Source organism: Grampus griseus (genome assembly GCF_964374135.1).
Source record: "Grampus griseus genome assembly, chromosome: 20".
Classification (NCBI taxonomy): Eukaryota; Metazoa; Chordata; class Mammalia; order Artiodactyla; family Delphinidae; genus Grampus; species Grampus griseus.
The window spans coordinates 26509688-26528275 of NC_139014.1; the positions used below are offsets into that span (position 1 = coordinate 26509688).

An 18588-nucleotide genomic window follows, 5' to 3' on the forward strand; every position below is an offset into this window, starting at 1 on the left:
GAGGGGTCCAACTTCTCCACATCCTTGCCAGCACTTGCTATTACCTGCCTTTTTCATTATAGCCACCCTAGTGGGTGTAAAGTATTATCTCATTGTGGTTTTGATTTGCATTTCCCTGATGGCAAATGAAGTTAATCATCGTTCTGTGTTTCCTGGCCATTTGCATATCTTCTTTGGAGAAATGTCTATTCAGATGCTTTGCCCATTCTTTAATTAGGTTGTCTTTTTATGATTGAGTTTTAAGAGTTCTTTATATACTCTGGATACCAGTCCCTTATTAACGCCCATTCTGTGGACTGTCATCGAAGTTTTTAACTTTGATGTGGTCCAATTTTTTCTTTTGTCATTGGTGTATTTGGTATTGTATCTAAGAAGCCACTGCCTAACCCAAGGTCATGAAGATTTACTCCCATGTTTTCTTCTAAGAGCTTTATAATTTTAGTTCTTATATTTAGATCTAGGGTACAGTTTGAGTTAACTTTTACGTGTGGTATGAGGTTGGGGTCTGACTTCATTCTATTGCATGTGGATATCCAAAATGCACCACTTGTTCAAAGACTATTCTTTTTTTTTTTTAAACAGCTTTATTTTTTTTTATAGATTTACTTTTATTTGAATACATTGTTTTTTGTGCTTTCTTTTTGTCTGCGTTGGGTCTTCATCGCTGTGCATGGGCTTTCTCTAGTTGCGGCAAGCGGGGGCTACTCTTCGTTGTGGTGCGTGGGCTTCTCATTGCAGTGGCTTCTCTTGTTGCGGAGCACGGGCTCTAGAACGCAGGCTCAGGAGCTGTGGCGCACGGGCTTAGCTGCTCCGCAGCACGTGGGATCTGCCCAGATCAGGGATGGAACCCATGTCCCCTGCATTGGCAGGCGGATTCTTAACTACTGCGCCACCAGGGAAGTCCCTTCAAAGACTATTCTTTTCCCCATTGAATTGTTTTGGCACCCTTATCAAAAATCCAAGTAATTTTTAAAGCATTTGGTTTTATAGCCTCATATTCCCTGGCTTTCTGAATTTGTAACACAGTTACTGACTCCTACCTCTCAGGTTTCCATGGTTCATAGCCACAGATGCTTGGGATGGAAAAAAGCTTGGGGCAACCCTGTATGTAACTTACTTAGCCTCGTCGAGTCAGGATTTTTCAAACTCCCTCCCCAATACATAGAGAGCACATGAAAGAAGGGCAGTCAACCCCTCTTACATGTGTTTCAGCCCCTCCCTTAATGATAGATATAAAAAGTGGCTTCATAAGGCTTGGGTTTACTCTCCCCTCAGCTTCCTCTCTAGCTCCCACAAGAATTCTTAGTGAAGAAATATTTCTGCTCTAACTCCTGCTTTACTACCCGTTTTTTTTTTAGTTCTCAGATCTCCAGTCTTTCAAATTATACCCAAAAGGAGTCATTTGCAATTTTCATACTATATTTGAAGCATACAAAAGATAAATCCACATATACTATATTGTCCACACCTATAGTATAAAATCGCCACAAGGTGACCCACTGTCCGTAGGTAACTATTTTTTCTCTGTCCCCTTTGCACATTGCCCACTCACTCCTCAACCAACTCTGCACCACCCAACAGTTCTGGCTCCATTATTCTACTGAAACACCTCAGGCCCAGGTCTCAAGATGCCCGTGTCTAATGAACATCTGTCACGACTCAACCTTCTAGACTTCTTGAAGCAGCAAGTGACGCTGGACATTCTCACCTTCCTGAAACACCCTTTTCTTGGCATCTTTGAGGCACCTCCTTCGTTTTACGCCATATTCAGCCAGCTCCTCTACCCAAACATTAAATGCTAACATCCCTCAAGACTCAGTTCCAAGCTTTCTTTCTTTTTTTAATTAATTAATTTACTTATTTATTTTTGGCCGTGCTGGGTCTTCGTTGCTCTGCGCAGGCTTTCTCTGGTTGCAGTGACCAGGGCCTACTCTTCATTGTGGTACGCGGGCTTCTCATTGCGGTGGCCTCTCTTGTTGTGGAGCACAGGCTAGGCTTCAGTAGCTGTCGCACGCAGGCTCAGTAGTTGTGGCTCACAGGCTCCGTTGCTCCGCAGCATGTGGGATCCTCCCGGACCAGGGCTTGAACCTGTGTCCCCTGCATTGGCAGGTGGATTCCTAACCACTGCGCCACCAGGGAAGTCCCAAGCTTTCTTTTCTTCTCACTCCATATGCTCCCCGCCAAGAATTTCATTCTATTTTCAAGGCTTCAATGACCTAAGAGTTATCCCTGGAATTCCTTTTCCCTTACACTCAATATCTAATCTATCTCCGAGATTTATATATGTGATCCACCAATTCATGAACCTGTCTATTTTTCTCTGTCTCCATTGCCTGTACCCTAGTATAGGCTGTTATCATCTTCATTCACTCCATAAACATTTAGCACACTGGGGAAGCAATGAAGAATGAAACAGACACGCTCTCACCTGAGTTAGTGTAGCGGGCTCCTGGCATCTGCACCTGCCCCTCCTTCATTTTGTTCTGCTCTGTACAGTCAGAGTAATGTTTTCAAAATGCACGTACGCCAGAGTATACAATTCTTATTGCAGCCTAAAGGCCCCTTTACCTACCTCTCCAGCCTAAGCTTCCACCTCGGTGCTCCAGTCCCACCAGCACTCCTTTTGTACCTGAAACGCTCCCAGGCTTGCTCCCACCATGCAGCCCTTTTTTGGACCTGCAACTGCTTGGAACATGCTTCCCTAGCCATTAACCAGCTTACATCCCACCTTCTCTCCTCATTCGCTAATTCTCAGCTCAACCACCTTTTCCTCAGGAAAGCCTATCTTAACTGCACCCCTCTATACACATTCACATGATGCTCTTGCTGTACTTAATTTACATTTTACTAGCGGATTACGTGCCTATTGTCTATTTCCTCCACTGGCCGACTGTCTACCTCACAGAGCAGAGAATGTATCTGACTGCTCACCACTCTATCCTGTCCACTGGCCATAGAAGGAGCTCAATAAATATACATACACACAGAGGGGGAAAATTGCTTCTGGCAGAAAATACCAAATTTTTGTTTATTTACCACACACACACACACACACACTCCTTTTGTTTTTAAACAAAAGAAATACCCTGCCTCTAATCCAGAGCACCACTACCTACCCAAGCAACTGAGGAAACTCCTTGTTTTTATCACTACCGATTACCAGCACCTCCTCCTCCTGAAACAATATTCTCCTTCTCTCACAACTCACACAGGGCCTAGAGAACTGGGTGGTTTAAGTGGGTAGGAATTACCCTTTTTTTAACCATCCCAAGAGTACCTGAATTAACAAAAACAAAAAACTATTTAATCCAAATGAATGGAAAGATCTTAAACACCTCTCATTATTTTACTGTTAAAATGATGTAGATCTAGCCTCCCTCTTGGGTCTCATTTCCCAAAGGAAAAACTTGGTTCTTCTCGGGAAGAGAAGAGAGGAAACAGATCTTTTGTGCTTCCTCTAACCACTCCCCCACACCCTGACCCCTTCCTGTAGTATCTTCAAGTTGGTTTTTTACTACAAGAAAGGTGTCTTGACATCTTTATAATAAAGATCTGAATTAATTTCAGTATAGTGTTTTCTATTTAAATATCTTTTATCTGTGAAATAGGTTTGTCAAATCTCAGTTGCAGGTTTCCATCTCCCATTTTCTAAGATCTCATGCTTCCGGATATGAGCTTTCAATTCCGTGAGTGAGTGCGCCCCATGGTTCAATGTAACTGTAAACATTTGCCAATGAGTCCGTAAAACGCCAGGGCTTTGGAGTCTGACACATCTGGGTTCCGAATTCCAGCTATGCCCGTTACTAGCTGCGTAGTTTGGGACAAGTTATATGACCTCTCTGAGTGACACTCAGTTTCCTCATAATAACTGTACCTCAACAAAGTTGATTTGTGATTTTAAAAGATGATAAAAGTAAAGCCCTTAGCAAAATGTAAGTATTTCAATAAAGAGAAATACTGTCAACATCAGATAACAATACTCATCAGATAATCACAAAATGCAATTTGGGACAAAAAAATTCAACACCTTCCAGAGCTGAATCACGACAGCTGCTAACAACAACAATGAACAAGTACAGTAATTCAATGTTTCTTTCTACTGGTTGTCAACAGTGGATAACAAATAAGATATGAAATGAAGGAAAAGCAGAGTGGAAGGAAGAAAATGTAAAAAGCACAGAAGATTCACAAAAAATAGTGAGTCAATACTTGCAAAGTAGGCTATTACTTGCAGAGCTTTCCCAAACTAGGCCATGCTAAATTGGGGCAAAAGCGATGCTCTCCCTTATCATTTATTCTATTAGGACAACTAACTGCTCTTCCCTTTCCATGACCTGTGACCACACCCCCACCCCTGCTCCCACAATCCCCTCCTCCTCAGCCTGCCCCTCAACCTCACCCTCCAGATCACCCTCTCTATCCTTTTGCAAGGGCCTGGATCAAACGCCATCTCCTCCCGGCAGCCTTCTCTAATTCTCCCAGACTGTTATTAATCTCTCCCTCTCCTAAATTCTTTATCACTCCCTGGCCAAGCACTCTGGTTGTCTATGTTCATGTCGTCTCCCTTGCTTGGTTGTAAGTGTCTTGTAAGCAGGGTACGCTCTCACTCAAATTCTCTCCTCCCACAGAACTCCGCGCACAGCCTTGTACACAGTGACTATTCAATGATATTTCTAAAAGGAAAGAGTTGAGTTCTAGATATTGTGATCAAAGATGAAAAGCACCCAACTTCTGCAGTGGCAAGTACAATATTTACCAGAATAATAACACAGGGAAGAATGGAGGGAAATCAGGGTGTATGAATAAAACCCAAGTGCATCTTACTACTGAAGTTATAGATAACCCACCTTTGCTTACTAAAATCAGAAAATGTACAGCTAGAGGCTACCACTGAAAAAGTCAGCCTAACTCCGCCTCACTGTCCTTGGTCTCTAAGGATTTGATTAGTTTTTCCACTTTCTGATTCAGTGTTGCCTCGTGCCTCCACTCCAGAGCTGGAGCTAAGGCCTGTGATTTGGAAGGGATGATAAATCCATCCACTGAATAAAGTCACACTGTTTTCTCAGCACAGTTCTAAGATATTTCAAAGGCCATGATATTTCACTTGGCTTGGCCATTTGGGTTAAAATGTATTAGTCGAAACAGAAAACTTTCTCATCAGACCCCATACGTTCCATTAGGTGTGATATATAGTGTCTTCCAATGTCTAATTATTAACTAGAAGTGTAAGTAAATCACTATCAGTATTAGGCTCTAATGTGTGAAGACAGAGTGAGAATTAGGCAATTCGACTGCTAAAGAACTTCTTTTTGCCAATTTGCTTTTCCTTTCTTTTTCCTACACATAGAAAGAATTGTACAAGGACTAAGTGACTGCATTAAGCCACTCTTCCTAATCTATACCAAAAGTAACAATGTGCCAGGAGTGCTATTGTTTAGAACTTCCAACAGCCCCCATTTCCAGTATTCTGTCCCTTGGTCACCAGGCAGATGTCCTGGTGTGTGTATATATATATATTTATTCTATCTATAAAAAAGGTGAGGCGAGGGCTTATATATCCTTTGGGACACCAGCTCAATCACTATTTCTGGACATTCTTTGGCAATGATTGTTTTAATGAAAGAATACAAACAATATATCGTTTGTACCGAAAGAATAAAGAGGGAGTCATTCAGAACTAGAGAAGATCTTACTAAAAAGGATTCACAAGTAAGAAACCAAAAGGGCAGTACTAACTTGTATTCTGTAATTATGCCCTTTAAGGATTAAAAGCCCAGCTGAAACAAACCTCAACCTCTCTTTCCGGGATTCAGACTCCAATAATTCTTCAGCCCCACCAGGATCGATAACCCATTGATCCTGCCACCTTTTCACATGCCTCCTCCTCTCCTCACATGCTCCCTTCTCTCCTTACTCAGGTGCACGTGATTCCACAGTCCATCAGGATAGTCACTCCTGGTCAACATCCTTGACTCCCCTGCATGCTGTCCCTTTGTCATACAGATTCGCAATCCCTTGAGGATTGATGTGTCTTGGAATCCAGAACTTTTTCGATTTGGGGGAAGGTGATACAGTGTATATACCATAAACGTCCCAGTGAAGCCTGGGGCAGCAACCCGAAGTCAAACACATTAATATATTTATGCATGGGGCTTCCCTGGTGGCGCAGTGGTTGAGAGTCTGCCTGCCGATGCAGGGGACACGAGTTCGTGCCCCGGTCCGGGAAGATCCCACATGCCGCGGAGCGACTGGGCCCGTGAGCCATGGCCGCTGAGTCTGCGCCTCCAGAGCCTGTGCTCCGCAGCGGGAGAGGCCACAACAGTGAGAGGCCCGCGTACGGCAAAAAACAAAAACAAAAACAAACAAACAAAAAAAAAAAACCAAAAAAAAATAAATAAAGACAACACAGTCCATGGGGGGAAAAAAACCTAGTATAACCAAAGCTGAGTTCCAGATTTCTCCTCCAAACTAGCTTCTCTCACTGTTTTTCCCCATCTCAGTAAACAGCAACTTCATCCATCCAATTGCTCAAACCAAAAACCTTAAAGTCCTGGACACCTCTTTCCACACTCCACACACAATCCATCAACCAATCCTGTCAGTTCAACTTTCAGCATAAATTCTGAGTCCAACCACTTCTCAGCAGTCCCTCCAAAGCATCCTAGTTCCAGCTACCACCATCCCTTACCCAGACTATCATGAGGGTCTCCTATTTCCTGTTTGCCACCCTGCCTCCTTAGAGTTTATTCTCAACACAGTCCTCAGAGTGATTCTTTAAAAATATTAGTCCAATCTTGTCACTCCTCTGTTCAAAACCCTCTAGTGGCTTCCCATCTCAATCACAGTGAAAGCCAATGCCTTACAGTGGCCTACGAGGTCCTTCAGAACCTGGCCTCCCATTACCTCTCTGACTTCCTCTCCTATCCCACTCTTTCTTACCTACTCACCCCAGTGGCACTGGCCTCCCCGATTTTCCTGGAACATGCTAGCCTCTGCAATGTCTCAGAGACTTGGCACTTGCCATTCCCTTTGTCCCCAACGCTCTTCCCCCCAATACCTACATGGTTCTGTTGCTCGCTGCCCTCCCGGCTCTGCTCAAATATCACCTTATCCCCGGACCACCCTATGTGAAAACAGTAACCATCCCATCCCCACCCTAGACCCCCTTCTTTCACCGTTTTCCACTGCAGGGTCACACTATCATCCTGTCTCTAAGCTAGAATGAATGCTCATGAGGGCAGGACTTGGCTTTGTTCCAGCCCCTAAAAGAGCTCCAAGAGACCTTCCTGTGACGCTGGGAATGCTCAGTGTTTGCACTGTCCACTGAAGTAGCCACTAGCACATGTGGCTGCAGCACTTGAAATGTGGCTAGCATGACTGACAAACTGCATTTTCAACTTTACTTTAATTAATTAACTACAATTTAAGTAGTTACACGTGGCTAGTGGCTACTGCATTAGGCAGCACAGCCTAGAACAACAGTTACTCAATAAATATACAGTAGGTACTCACATATTTGCTGAATCAATTAATGGAAGAAAGAAATCTGAAGGCTTTTCTTCTCCTTAACTTTTTATTACAGAAAACTTCAAAACTACACAAAAGTTGGCTACAGCAAAATGAACCCTCAAATACCCATCACCAACCTGAATATGTTTTTTTTTTTTTTCTTTTTTTGGGGGGGAAGAAGGAAGGATTTATTATTACTTGCAGCAAGTAAGGAGAAGACCAGGGATCTTTCCCAAAGCAGTGTCTCCCTGAATGCTCTTCTTCTTCTTTTAATATTTATTTATTTATTTTGGCTGTGCCAGGCCTCAGTTGCGGTGTGCGGACTGCTTAGTTGCGGCCTGCGGGATCTAGTTTGCCGACCAGGGATCGAACCCGGGCCCCCTGCATTGGAAGCACGGAGTCTAACCCACTGGACCTCCAGGGAAGTCCCCTGAATGCTCTTCTAATCTGAAATAGGTTTCAGTGGATACCTGCATCTCAATACTGGCTTCTAACAATGACTATATGCCTGGAAAATAGTGAATTTATACTATTATCCAGAGTTTATATCTAACAGCATCTCTTAGAGTCTTTTACAGGTTATTGAGACATGACTTTAGGAATTAGATCATGTGTCTGTTGAGGGAAAAACCTGTGTGCTAACGAATGTCTGAGGCACATTTGTGATAAGACAACACTAGGCAACTACATGTACGTTTTTATATCAAGGACCTGATTGCTCTCTTGCACCATTTATTTTCTCCACTTAAATTTTACCAAAGTCATACTTTTCAAGAGGAGCTGTGTGACTATACAAAATTGAGGAGAATCTTGCTCTTGTTAGATGACACAAATTCCTTGGGCAGGGGTTTTCTCTTATTAGTCTTTGTAAACCTAGCATCTGGTACAGCAGTTGTTAAGTGAATGAAGTTCATAATTGCACAAAAGTGGTAACATGTGAACTGTCAGAATGCAAACAGATACACTGGATCTCCAATTTCCTAAACAGATACAAATCTGAAAAGGAAACGCTCAAGTGGATTTTTAAGTGTGTCAGATCAAAAGGCGGCAAAATACGCTAGAAAGAAAATCAAACTGGGAACAAGAGCACATGGGTTTCAATGTCCTAAATGAGGTGATCGTATCCTAGTCACTTACTTCCTCTAGGCCCTAGTTGGTAAAAAGTCAGTTTGGCATTGATGATTTTCAAAGACGCTATCTAACTTTACAGCAACTAGGTTCTATTCTAGATCTACAATACACATACATATTTTAAGATGCTTATTAACTTCCCCTTTCTATGCTAAGTCATGGTCCATATAATTTACTTTAAAGGAGCTATACATTGAATATAATTTCACAAGGAGACTTCATGCCCACTTTAGTAAACACGTAGTGTTCCCCATTTCTAAAGTGCTAAATTCTTTACTTGGGTCTACTAAAATGCTGCTAGAGTGCTGTGTTTAATTTACACCCAGCCAGCTGATATTGGGCTTATTAGTAGTACAGCAAAGGCAATTCTGGCCACATATTTGCCTAGTAAACTGCCAAGGTACCCCTTGTGTTCGAAAAGTTTCTTCGAGAGTTCTAAGCCAATTCTTATCTCTTTCCTAGCTGGCTCCATCAAATGAACTATTTTAGGCTTTGTTCTGAGGTTTTTTTACCTTTGTCTAAATGAAGCAGTAGTACTGAAGTCAGGCTCTGGTGTTTTTTAAAGCAAGGAAACTGAAAGAAATCAGGGCCAGTCGTGTGTGCCTTCCCCTGACGCTGCCGTGTGATGAAATTTCTCGACTTTGCATTTAAAATGTGACTTTTGGGCTCCTGTTCTGTGCAGCCTGCACAACAGTGAGCCCACGCTGACAATCCAATGCCATCCAATGCCATCCAATGCCAATGCTGATGCTGTATTGGGTCTAAACATTGACAGATCAACAACAGCAGCACAGGAACTAGAATGCATCTCAAATAAAATTCTTACACATGGTCAAAAATAATCTTGTAATTATTAAAACTGAGGTTTAATTGGACATTGATATTGGTTTGGAGTTTGTTTAACACCTTTATTATGTCTTAAGAAATCTAACTGATTAACTCTCTTCTGTAACTTTTTTTTTTTTTTTTGGCTGCATTGGGTCTTTGTTGCTGCACGCGGGCTTTCTCTAGTTGCAGCGAGCGGGGGCTACTCTTCATTGTGGTGCACAGGCTTCTCATTGTGATGGCTTCTCTTGTTGCGGAGCATGGGCTCTAGATGTGCGGCCTTCAGTAGTTGTGGCTCGTGGGCTCTAGGCGCGCAGGCTCAGTAGTTGTGGCGCACGGGCTTAGTTGCTCTGCGGCATGTGGGATCTTCCTGGACCAGGGATCGAACCTGTGTCCCCTGCATTGGCAGGAGGATTCTTAAACACTGCGCCACCAGGGAAGTCCCTCTCTCCTATAACTTTAACTGTAACTTCAATCTTCAAATTTGTGTACTTCACATTCACGTCCTCTCTAAAGTCACCATAAAGGTCTATATGTAATAAATGTTATCAAAATTTTCAGAAACATCATCCACATCTCAAATAACAGCAACATTTCAAAATCAACCTAAAAATGAAATACTGCTCTGAACAGAAGGAATCTGTTTTCCAACAACAAATTAAAAGTAGGAGGTTTAAATCAAACTTTAAAGCATACTCTTAGCCATCAATTGAACCACTGGAAAGATACATGCCAACAAGAACACAGTATTGCCTTAACCGTAGGAATGGCTTCACACATCCCTTATTCACACTACGACCTAAATGCATACTATTAAAGCCACGACATCAGCCGTCCATATTAATCACTCACCAATTTAATTAAAGTAAACCAGCTTGTCAGAAAGCTTGCCTCTTCTCTATTTCTTAACATTATTGACTTTTAATAGTTCACTGAATTAGTAATTACTTATTTATGGCATTATCAAATGTCTTGGACACAAAAGTCCAGCGTGTGGCAGGGTCAGTTACAGACATGTCCTGATGGCAAATGAAAGGAGAGATTTAACCCATCAAAGTGGCCATCTAAAGAACAGAACCTATTATGCCTTTCTCCAGACGCTCCTGGTTAAATTCAAAGTGACAGGACAAACCAGATCAAAACTAAACAGAGCTAGAAGCAACATACAAAATCCTAATGAACCCTCAGAAATCCAGGAATCAATCTGTCAATATCTAAGCTCAATTAGTCCTTTCAGAACAAAATACCTCACGAGGTAACAAGAAACTAGTTTGAGGTCTTGGCTATGAAAAGAATAAAACCGGGCACTTTACTGCACAGAATATTGCTAAGTGCAGTCGTACCTCAACATGGAGATCTTGGGAGGATTAAATAAAGACGTGAGTCAAGTACCTGTCTACTCAGTCCAGAAGCTGGCACATAACTAGTGTTCAGTAAACGTTAGTCCTTCCTCGATCCTTTAAGAACTCAGGCCTATCAAGTCAAAATCAATGGATGGTTTAAAAAAAGCAAATCAAAACAAACAAAAACTTTAAATGGAGATATAGACAACACATCTTAAAAGCACTTAATGTGGGCTTCCCTGGTGGCACAGTGGTTGAGAGTCTGCCTGCCAATGCAGGGGACATGGGTTTGTGCCCCGGGTCCGGGAAGATCCCACATGCCGCGGAGCAGCTGGGCCCGTGAGCCATGGCTGCTGAGCCTGCGCATCTGGAGCCTGTGCTCCGCAACGGGAGAGGCCACAACAGTGAGAGGCCCGCGTACCGCAAAAAAAAAAAAAAAAAAAAAAAAAAAGCACTTAATGTTAAAAAAGTAGCAAATGGGATTGTGAAAATGAAAAATAGATACTGAAAACATTTCTGAATGGCTCATCCTTCATGGTCATTTGCAACCTTCATATTTTGTGAAATCATCTTCAGGGATGAGCTCTGACAAGAGCTAAGCCAGATGCAAACTGATTCCATCAGGGGGTGAGACTTGGCAACGTTTGCAGCCAGTGAAGTTTCCCTCCTGAAACCCTCACCGCTGGGCACACTTCGGGCTTTCAACAACTCCAGTTTCCAAACAAACCAGTAACACAACTAGAAGGCTAATTTTTTCATTAGAATTGTTAAGAAACCAGGAGTTTAATAAATCATTTGCCTTCAAAGGGAAAAAAATTACTTTCTAACACACATAATATTTCTTCTAGTTCTAAGAAAATGAAGCTTAGTTATTTACGAACTGAAAACTGTAATACTATAGTGAAGTCTTTTATGGCTCACGAATGAAACGTTTAAGAAATAAAGGTATGTGAAGAACAGGACTTGGCCTAAGCAGTCTTGAGGTCAAGTACTAGTGCTGCCATTTACTATATGACTTGCAGGAAGTTACTTAATGTCTCAGGGACTCAGGTTCTTGTGTGGTTCTTTTCAGCTCAAAAGCGGTATGATTACTTACAATATCTGATACTCCTCAGTGCCCCCTCTCTCTCTATGTATATGCTTACACACACATACACATATACATGTACCTTTATTAAATAATGCAGACATATTTTTTAAGTTGTAGTAACTTAAGGCCCACTGTGAAACAAAGAGAGTGTGTTCGTGTTGGGTGTTCTGACCCTGAATACCATTCTCAATGGTGAGGGCATTTACAAAGCCTTGTGACACCTGAATTAACCAAGTAAGCCTTTAAACCCTTACAATGAAACATTAAAATTCAATGTGGCTATAATCTCTTCCTTACAAAACATGGACCCAAAGAGTCTGGCTTCAAGTATGGTTTCAAAAAAAAAAAAAAAAAGGCAGATGTATTATATTCACCACCCAGCTCTTCCCTATGACCACATAAAAAACACAAATGAAAACTCACAGGCCCATTGTAATACATTGTACCACTTCTGAATGCAACACTTAGCTCAGGCTTACTACCCTGACAAATAAAGGAAAGCATTTTATGAAGCCAATTTAATTGGGAGGTGACAGAAAACATACAGCCATTTTCTTCAGCCTTATCATTGAACTGGCTTCAGCTCCAATCTCTGGCAAATCCCACTCAACAGAAGAAATTAACCAGGTCAGCAGAACAGGTGCTACGTTGTGTCTGTCAAGGGCCTGGCATCACCACAATTACTTGCACACAATGAAGCAGTAATCTTTACAGATCATCTCTCCCAAGAAGCATACTGGGGAGGGGGAGAAAAACTGAAGGGAGGAAGGCAGGGTCGGGGCAGGGGGGATGGTAGTGGGAAGAAGAGGAATAGGAGGCAAAGAGAAAAGGCAAGAAAAGAAAATGAATGTGCAGCTGCCTTGCGGCTCAGCAGATGTCGGGATGTGATGTACGAGGCTAGGATAAGCTGTCGTAGCCTGCTGCCAGAGAGTGGTAAGTGATTAAAGCCTGCACACTTCTAAGCACCATATTTAGAATCTGCAGGGTTTCGAGACTTGCACCCATTCCTTGCTGTGCTGCCAGATGTTGGCAACTGGTCCAGTTCCTACTGACTGTGCATGGATGGCAGCAGTTGGTGCGGCAGCAAAGCAATCTGGAATGCTTCCGGAGATGCTGTACATTAACAAGTGTCACCCATCATTCACCTTTACAGAAGGCTGAAACAACTCCAATTTGCTGCCACTTCCCTCTTGGGAAACAGCCAAGATAAAGTTGCACCTGGCAGCCCCATTTGTTTCACTCAGGTGTTTCAGCTGCCTTGCTGACCTCTATTAGTTTAAGTTTTAATTTAGATTAACCCCAGCACCCCAATTAACCAGCAAGGGTAAAAGCTAAGATGTGACTAGTCATAACTGAAATCAGAATTTATCAAAGTTAAAATTATTAATTGGGATGAAGGGCCAATCAAGTAATGCTATTTCTTTTTCAGCAGACCTCCAGGCCTAAAATATATATATATATGTAAATATATATATCTTTCAGACTAAGGATTGCCAGTAGAAGCAACTTCCCCCCCCAGTAATTTCAGTTTATTTTATTAAGCCTATTTAATTTATGATGTACTTCCCATTGAACAACGTACACTTCAATTAATGAAGACTGGAATATTTTTGATTGTCTCCCATGATCTCCCACAATTATACAGCATTAATATCCCATATCAGGTACTTCCTTAAGACACTCTAGAACAAAACAGAATCCCCTACTCTTCTGACAAATGGATATAATAAGAGAAGAAAAGGAAAAAAGAATCAGGACCTCTGACTAGGAACACCTGGGGCCACATCAATCCTCTTTCCTATACCCTCTCATCATTACTTTTGAGACTTACAGCAATAATTTTATTGAACATCACAGAGTGAATAGCAAGATTAATAAAAAGTCTCTCTTTTTTTTTTTTTAGGGCAAAACCAGAGGCATCCCCAATATAGAATCACTTGTCCTACTTGCTTCACAGGGTAATTTTCCTAAGTTCCTTCCTTCGTATTCCATATACTACACAGTACTGTCATCATAGCTAAACCTCCAACAAGCACCTGTAAATTCTTCGGCAAAAGTTAACACTAAAAATTCAGCAGAGGAAAAAAAAATTCACCTTGATAAAATAATGGCTCAATCAAAACTGGTTTATCACTGCTGAGCAGCATCCTCAACTCTCCAGAGCTAGAGAGGGTACATCCTGAAGCACATTTCATTAAGAAGTATGACTTAACAAGAGACCCAGGATTACAGGAAATTATTTTAGTTCTTTAGAACAGCCCAGATGTTTAGTCTACCTTAACGGTCACCACCATCATCAAAAAGAGCAGCACGACAGCAGATCACAGCGTCAGGGAAAGAACGGGGGAAATGTTTGTGAAGAGATATTGAGAACGGGACTAGATTTCAACCTCTAGCAATTCTTTCTGTCTTCAAAGCACTACACTATTATTATAATCAACAGTGGCAGACAATCTCAATAAATATAAATACTTAACTGATGTGAACATGCACACATACACAGAAGTTTTAAGAGAATAGACTTAATAGGTTAATAGAACCAGAAGTGCAGTTCAAGAATTCTGGGATCCCAGCCCTTCAGCTCCATATCCTTATCTAATAGTAATAGGACAAGAAACCAACCAACCAAACAAAATCCTCCATTAACATCATCAAAAGCTGCTGAGAGAGAATAAACCACCTGATGCAAAGAAGTTGAAACTGTTTTACAAATAATTCACACTCTGCATCAACTAACAACATAGCTGTAGCTATATTCATTTCAAAAGGAAAAATATAAAAGTAAAGCAATAAATCCAGAACTACACAGTAAGTCAATTCTGAACACTAGAGTTCTAACTCCCTATCTGACTCTATCCTTCCAAAGTAAGCTACCTTTTGGTCAGAGAATTCTATCAGCTGTTTTAAAATGCTAAAGCCTGATTTATAACAAAAGAAAAGAGTGTAAAAATCATACCTGGTGGTAAAAGTCATCATCATCAAAGATTTCTTCATCCAGGTCCTTCAGGTGGGCACTGGCAGGGGCTTGAGGAAGGATCTCCTATATCAATGAGAAGGAGTGAATCCCAATGAGGTTACCAAAGTAATGCAGCTACTATAAATAATGTGTATAACAGTCAAAGCACTATTTTCCTTAAGATATAAAGAGCTCTTCAAATTAAAGAACAAGGACTTCCCTAGTGGTGCAGTGGTTAAGAATCCACCTGCCAATGCAGGGGACATGGGTTCAAGCCCTGGTCTGGGAAACTCCCACATGCCACAGAGCAACTAAGCCCGTGCACCACAACTACTGAGCCCTCATGCCACAACTACTGAAGCCCATGTGCCTAGAGCCCGTGCTCCACAACAAGAGAAGCCACCGCAATGAGAAGCCCACGCACCACAACAAAGAGTAGTCCCCGCTCGCCACAACTAGAGAAAGCCTGCGCACAGCAATGAAGACCCAATGCAACCAAAAATAAATAAATTAATTAATTTAAAAAAATTGAAGAACAAAAACAATGCAATTGAAAAATGGGCAAAACATTAATAGGCACCTGACAGAAAAAAAACACAAGCAGTCAACAGTTATATAAAAATATGTTTAATCTAATTCTAATTAAATACATGCAAATTAAAATGAGAAGACACCATTTTTCACCTCTAGAACTGGCAATCTTCAGTAGGAAAACACAGCTGGTAGGATTGGAAATTAACGCAGACTTTTTGAGGCAATTTTACATCTATCAGGATTTAAAATGCATATTCTCTTTGATTTAACATTTCCACTTCTAGAAGTCTATCCATATGTTCACACAAATACAAAAATAAAAATGCTCAGGAATGTTTCCTATAGCACTGTTTCTAAAACTAGAGACAACATAAATATCCACTGTTCAAATAAATTATAGTACACATCCATACAATGGAATACTCTAGCCATTAGGAAAAATGAGGTAGATCTCCATGTAATGACATGGAAAAGTATCTAGAATAATTTAGAAAGTTGTAAGATTTTACATATAGTTTATAACATTTTATATATTTATACACACACACATATATATATCCAACCCATTTAGTTAAAAAAAGACAACCATATTTTTGTAAGTGCGTACGTGTTATATGCATGCGTGTGTGTGTGTGTGTGTATTTATATATATAAACAGAAAATACCTGAAAGTGTGTTACAACTATGAACACTGGTTAAACCTGAGGAGTGGAGTTTTTAGACTAGGGGGAATTTTACTTTTCATTTTAAATTCTTCTGAACTTAAAAAATATATTAACTATATATTCCTACTATAAATAAAAGAGTTTCCTTTAGACAGAAGAATCTGCCTATTTCAATTCTGGATCCTCTTCTGGAGCATCTAAACATCCAAAGGAAAGCCTAAAGTACACGCTTGCTTCGATACTGGCATTTCTAAAGAAAAAACTTTAAAACTGAATTTAAAAAATTGGATTACAGGGCTCCCCTGGTGGCACAGTGGTTAAGAATCCGCCTGCCAACGCAGGGGACACGAGTTCGAGCCCTGGTCCGGGAAGATCCCACATGCCGCGGAGCAACTAAGCCCGTGAGCCACAACTAGTGAGCCTGCACTCCAGAGCCCGTGAGCCATGACTACTGAAGCCCACATTCCTAGAGCCTGTGCTCTGCAACAAGAGAAGCCACTGCAATGAGAAGCCCGCGCACTGCAACGAAGAGTAGCCCCCGATCACCACAACGAGAGAAAGCCCGTGTACAGCAACAAAGACCCAACACAGCCAAAAATAAATTTTAAAAAAATATAAATTTATTTTTTTAAAAAAATTGGATTATAAATGCTTCCATGACCAGACTCAGATCAAACTCAAAATTAAGAGAAGGCTACACACAATAATAGCTTCATTTTTAAAAAACTTTCCCCTCCCACATATCCTCAGTTTCTCAACAATCTAGGAAAATAGTGCTTTTTTCCCTTTCTTTCACTGACTTCTTATACCCAGAGGAATACCTACAAGGAGATGATAAGATTTTTCAGTTAATTAGCCTCCTAGAAACTGCTCCCATAATCACCATGCATCACAGTTCTTACCGGCTGTCCTGGCAAACTCTCTGGGACAGGCTGGGCTGCCGGCTCAGGTTTGCCAAGAACTCGGTAGATAGAGCGCTTGGTCTGTGTCCTTCGAAGTAATCTTTCTTTGTCCATCAGAATATGATCAATCTGAGTCAAGATTGAACGTTCAAAGGCACCAAAACCCTGCAACAACATTAACCAGTGTCAGATAACATGGAAAGTCTCTGCTGAAGGCAGCTACGTTGGTTTCCCTATTTTTCTGTGTCAGCAGAGAAACAGACAATCCTCCTTCCAGGAGGGACTTTCTGTTAAAGACCGAGTTTGTGAATGGCTCTAACTGTTCTCAGAAAAAAAAAAAAAAAAAATTAGTCCCTAAGCAGGTCATATTAGTTTCCTATACCCAGAGATTAACCTCTGCTCCTTTAATAATAATTGTCTTAAAGTCCATTTCTTTAAAGTATTTGTACTTCCAACACTTACAAGACCACAACTTCTAGAATAAAATACTTTTTCTAATAAAGTTGAAATCCCATGCCTGAATGGTATAAACCCCAATGGATTTGGGTTAGGGTTAGCGTTAGGGTTCAGTAAATTTTTCTACAGAAATGACTGATTACTATGACACTGAGGCATCATCCATATAAGGGAGCTGTACTTCCAATTTCTCACAGCTGCTTCAGGTTGCCATGACCTGCCTTACACACATGAGTGCACACACTTGCCTTCCCCAGTTTTCCAGAAGCCAGCTTGGTCTTATCATGCCACTTCTGGAGCGTACGGTTCCTGTAGACGGTGAAGTCGGCGAAGCGCTTCGCTATGAAGCTGGGGTAGTCCTCAGTCTCCAGCTTCCTCTTTGCTGGGGCCCTCCTCTGCTGCTGCTGCTTCTCTTCTACGAGCTCTTCATCTTCACTGGAAATCTCCTCCTCACTGGAAAACCAGTAAGAACACTGAGTCCAATGTAAATAAACGTTACCTAAATAAAAACTTAGGCGTGGGACTTCCCTGGTAGTGCAGTGGTTAAGAATCTGCCTGCCAATGCAGGGGACACGGGTTCGAGCCCTGGACTGGGAAGATCCCACAGAGCAACTAAGCCAGTGCGCCACAACTACTGAGCCTGCACTCTGGAGCCCACGAGCCACAACTACTGAGCCCTTGTGCCACAACTACTGAAGCCCACGCACCTAGAGCCCACGCTCCGCAACAAGAAGCCACTGCAATGAGAAGCCCATGCAACTGCAACTAGAGAAAGCCCACACGCAACGAAGGCCCAATGCAGCCAAAAATAAAATTAATTAATTAATTTTAAAAAAACAAAAACAAAAAAAGCCTAGGCCCACATGCAGTCAAGAGTATTTGGGCTTTCCCTATGCTGTCTGCATCTTAAATAGCACGGGAGACGTGAGGACGGCTTTTTTGTTGCTGTTGGAAGAAAACGTTCGTGAGGTCAAACAAAAACTCGTGTATCTTTTAAAATAAATATAAAAATAGATGGTTTCAAAATATTTTTTAAAAAGTAAGCCAACTATAAAAATAAATGAGGTTGTTAAAAACATTATTAGAAATGCACATGAACCAGGCCTATACTGCTACAGGAGGGTCTTTAAAAATTAAACATATAATCATACTTTTATGACCTCAATCCCCAAATCAA

General features: G+C 41.4%; 1 protein-coding gene across 3 annotated transcripts in view; it reads right to left on the reverse strand.

Moving 5' to 3' along the window:
* AATF (apoptosis antagonizing transcription factor) overlaps nucleotides 1-18588 on the reverse strand; it is a 98816-nt gene that overhangs the window by 42046 nt on the left and 38182 nt on the right. For all 3 annotated transcript variants that reach the window (XM_082678955.1, XM_082678954.1, XM_082678956.1), the window contains exons 6-8: nucleotides 17660-17864; nucleotides 16956-17120; nucleotides 14855-14938 (exon numbers count right to left, since the gene is read on the reverse strand). In XM_082678955.1, the coding sequence (XP_082535081.1) occupies nucleotides 14855-14938; nucleotides 16956-17120; nucleotides 17660-17864 (454 nt within the window). The remainder of the gene's footprint in view (nucleotides 1-14854; nucleotides 14939-16955; nucleotides 17121-17659; nucleotides 17865-18588) is intronic.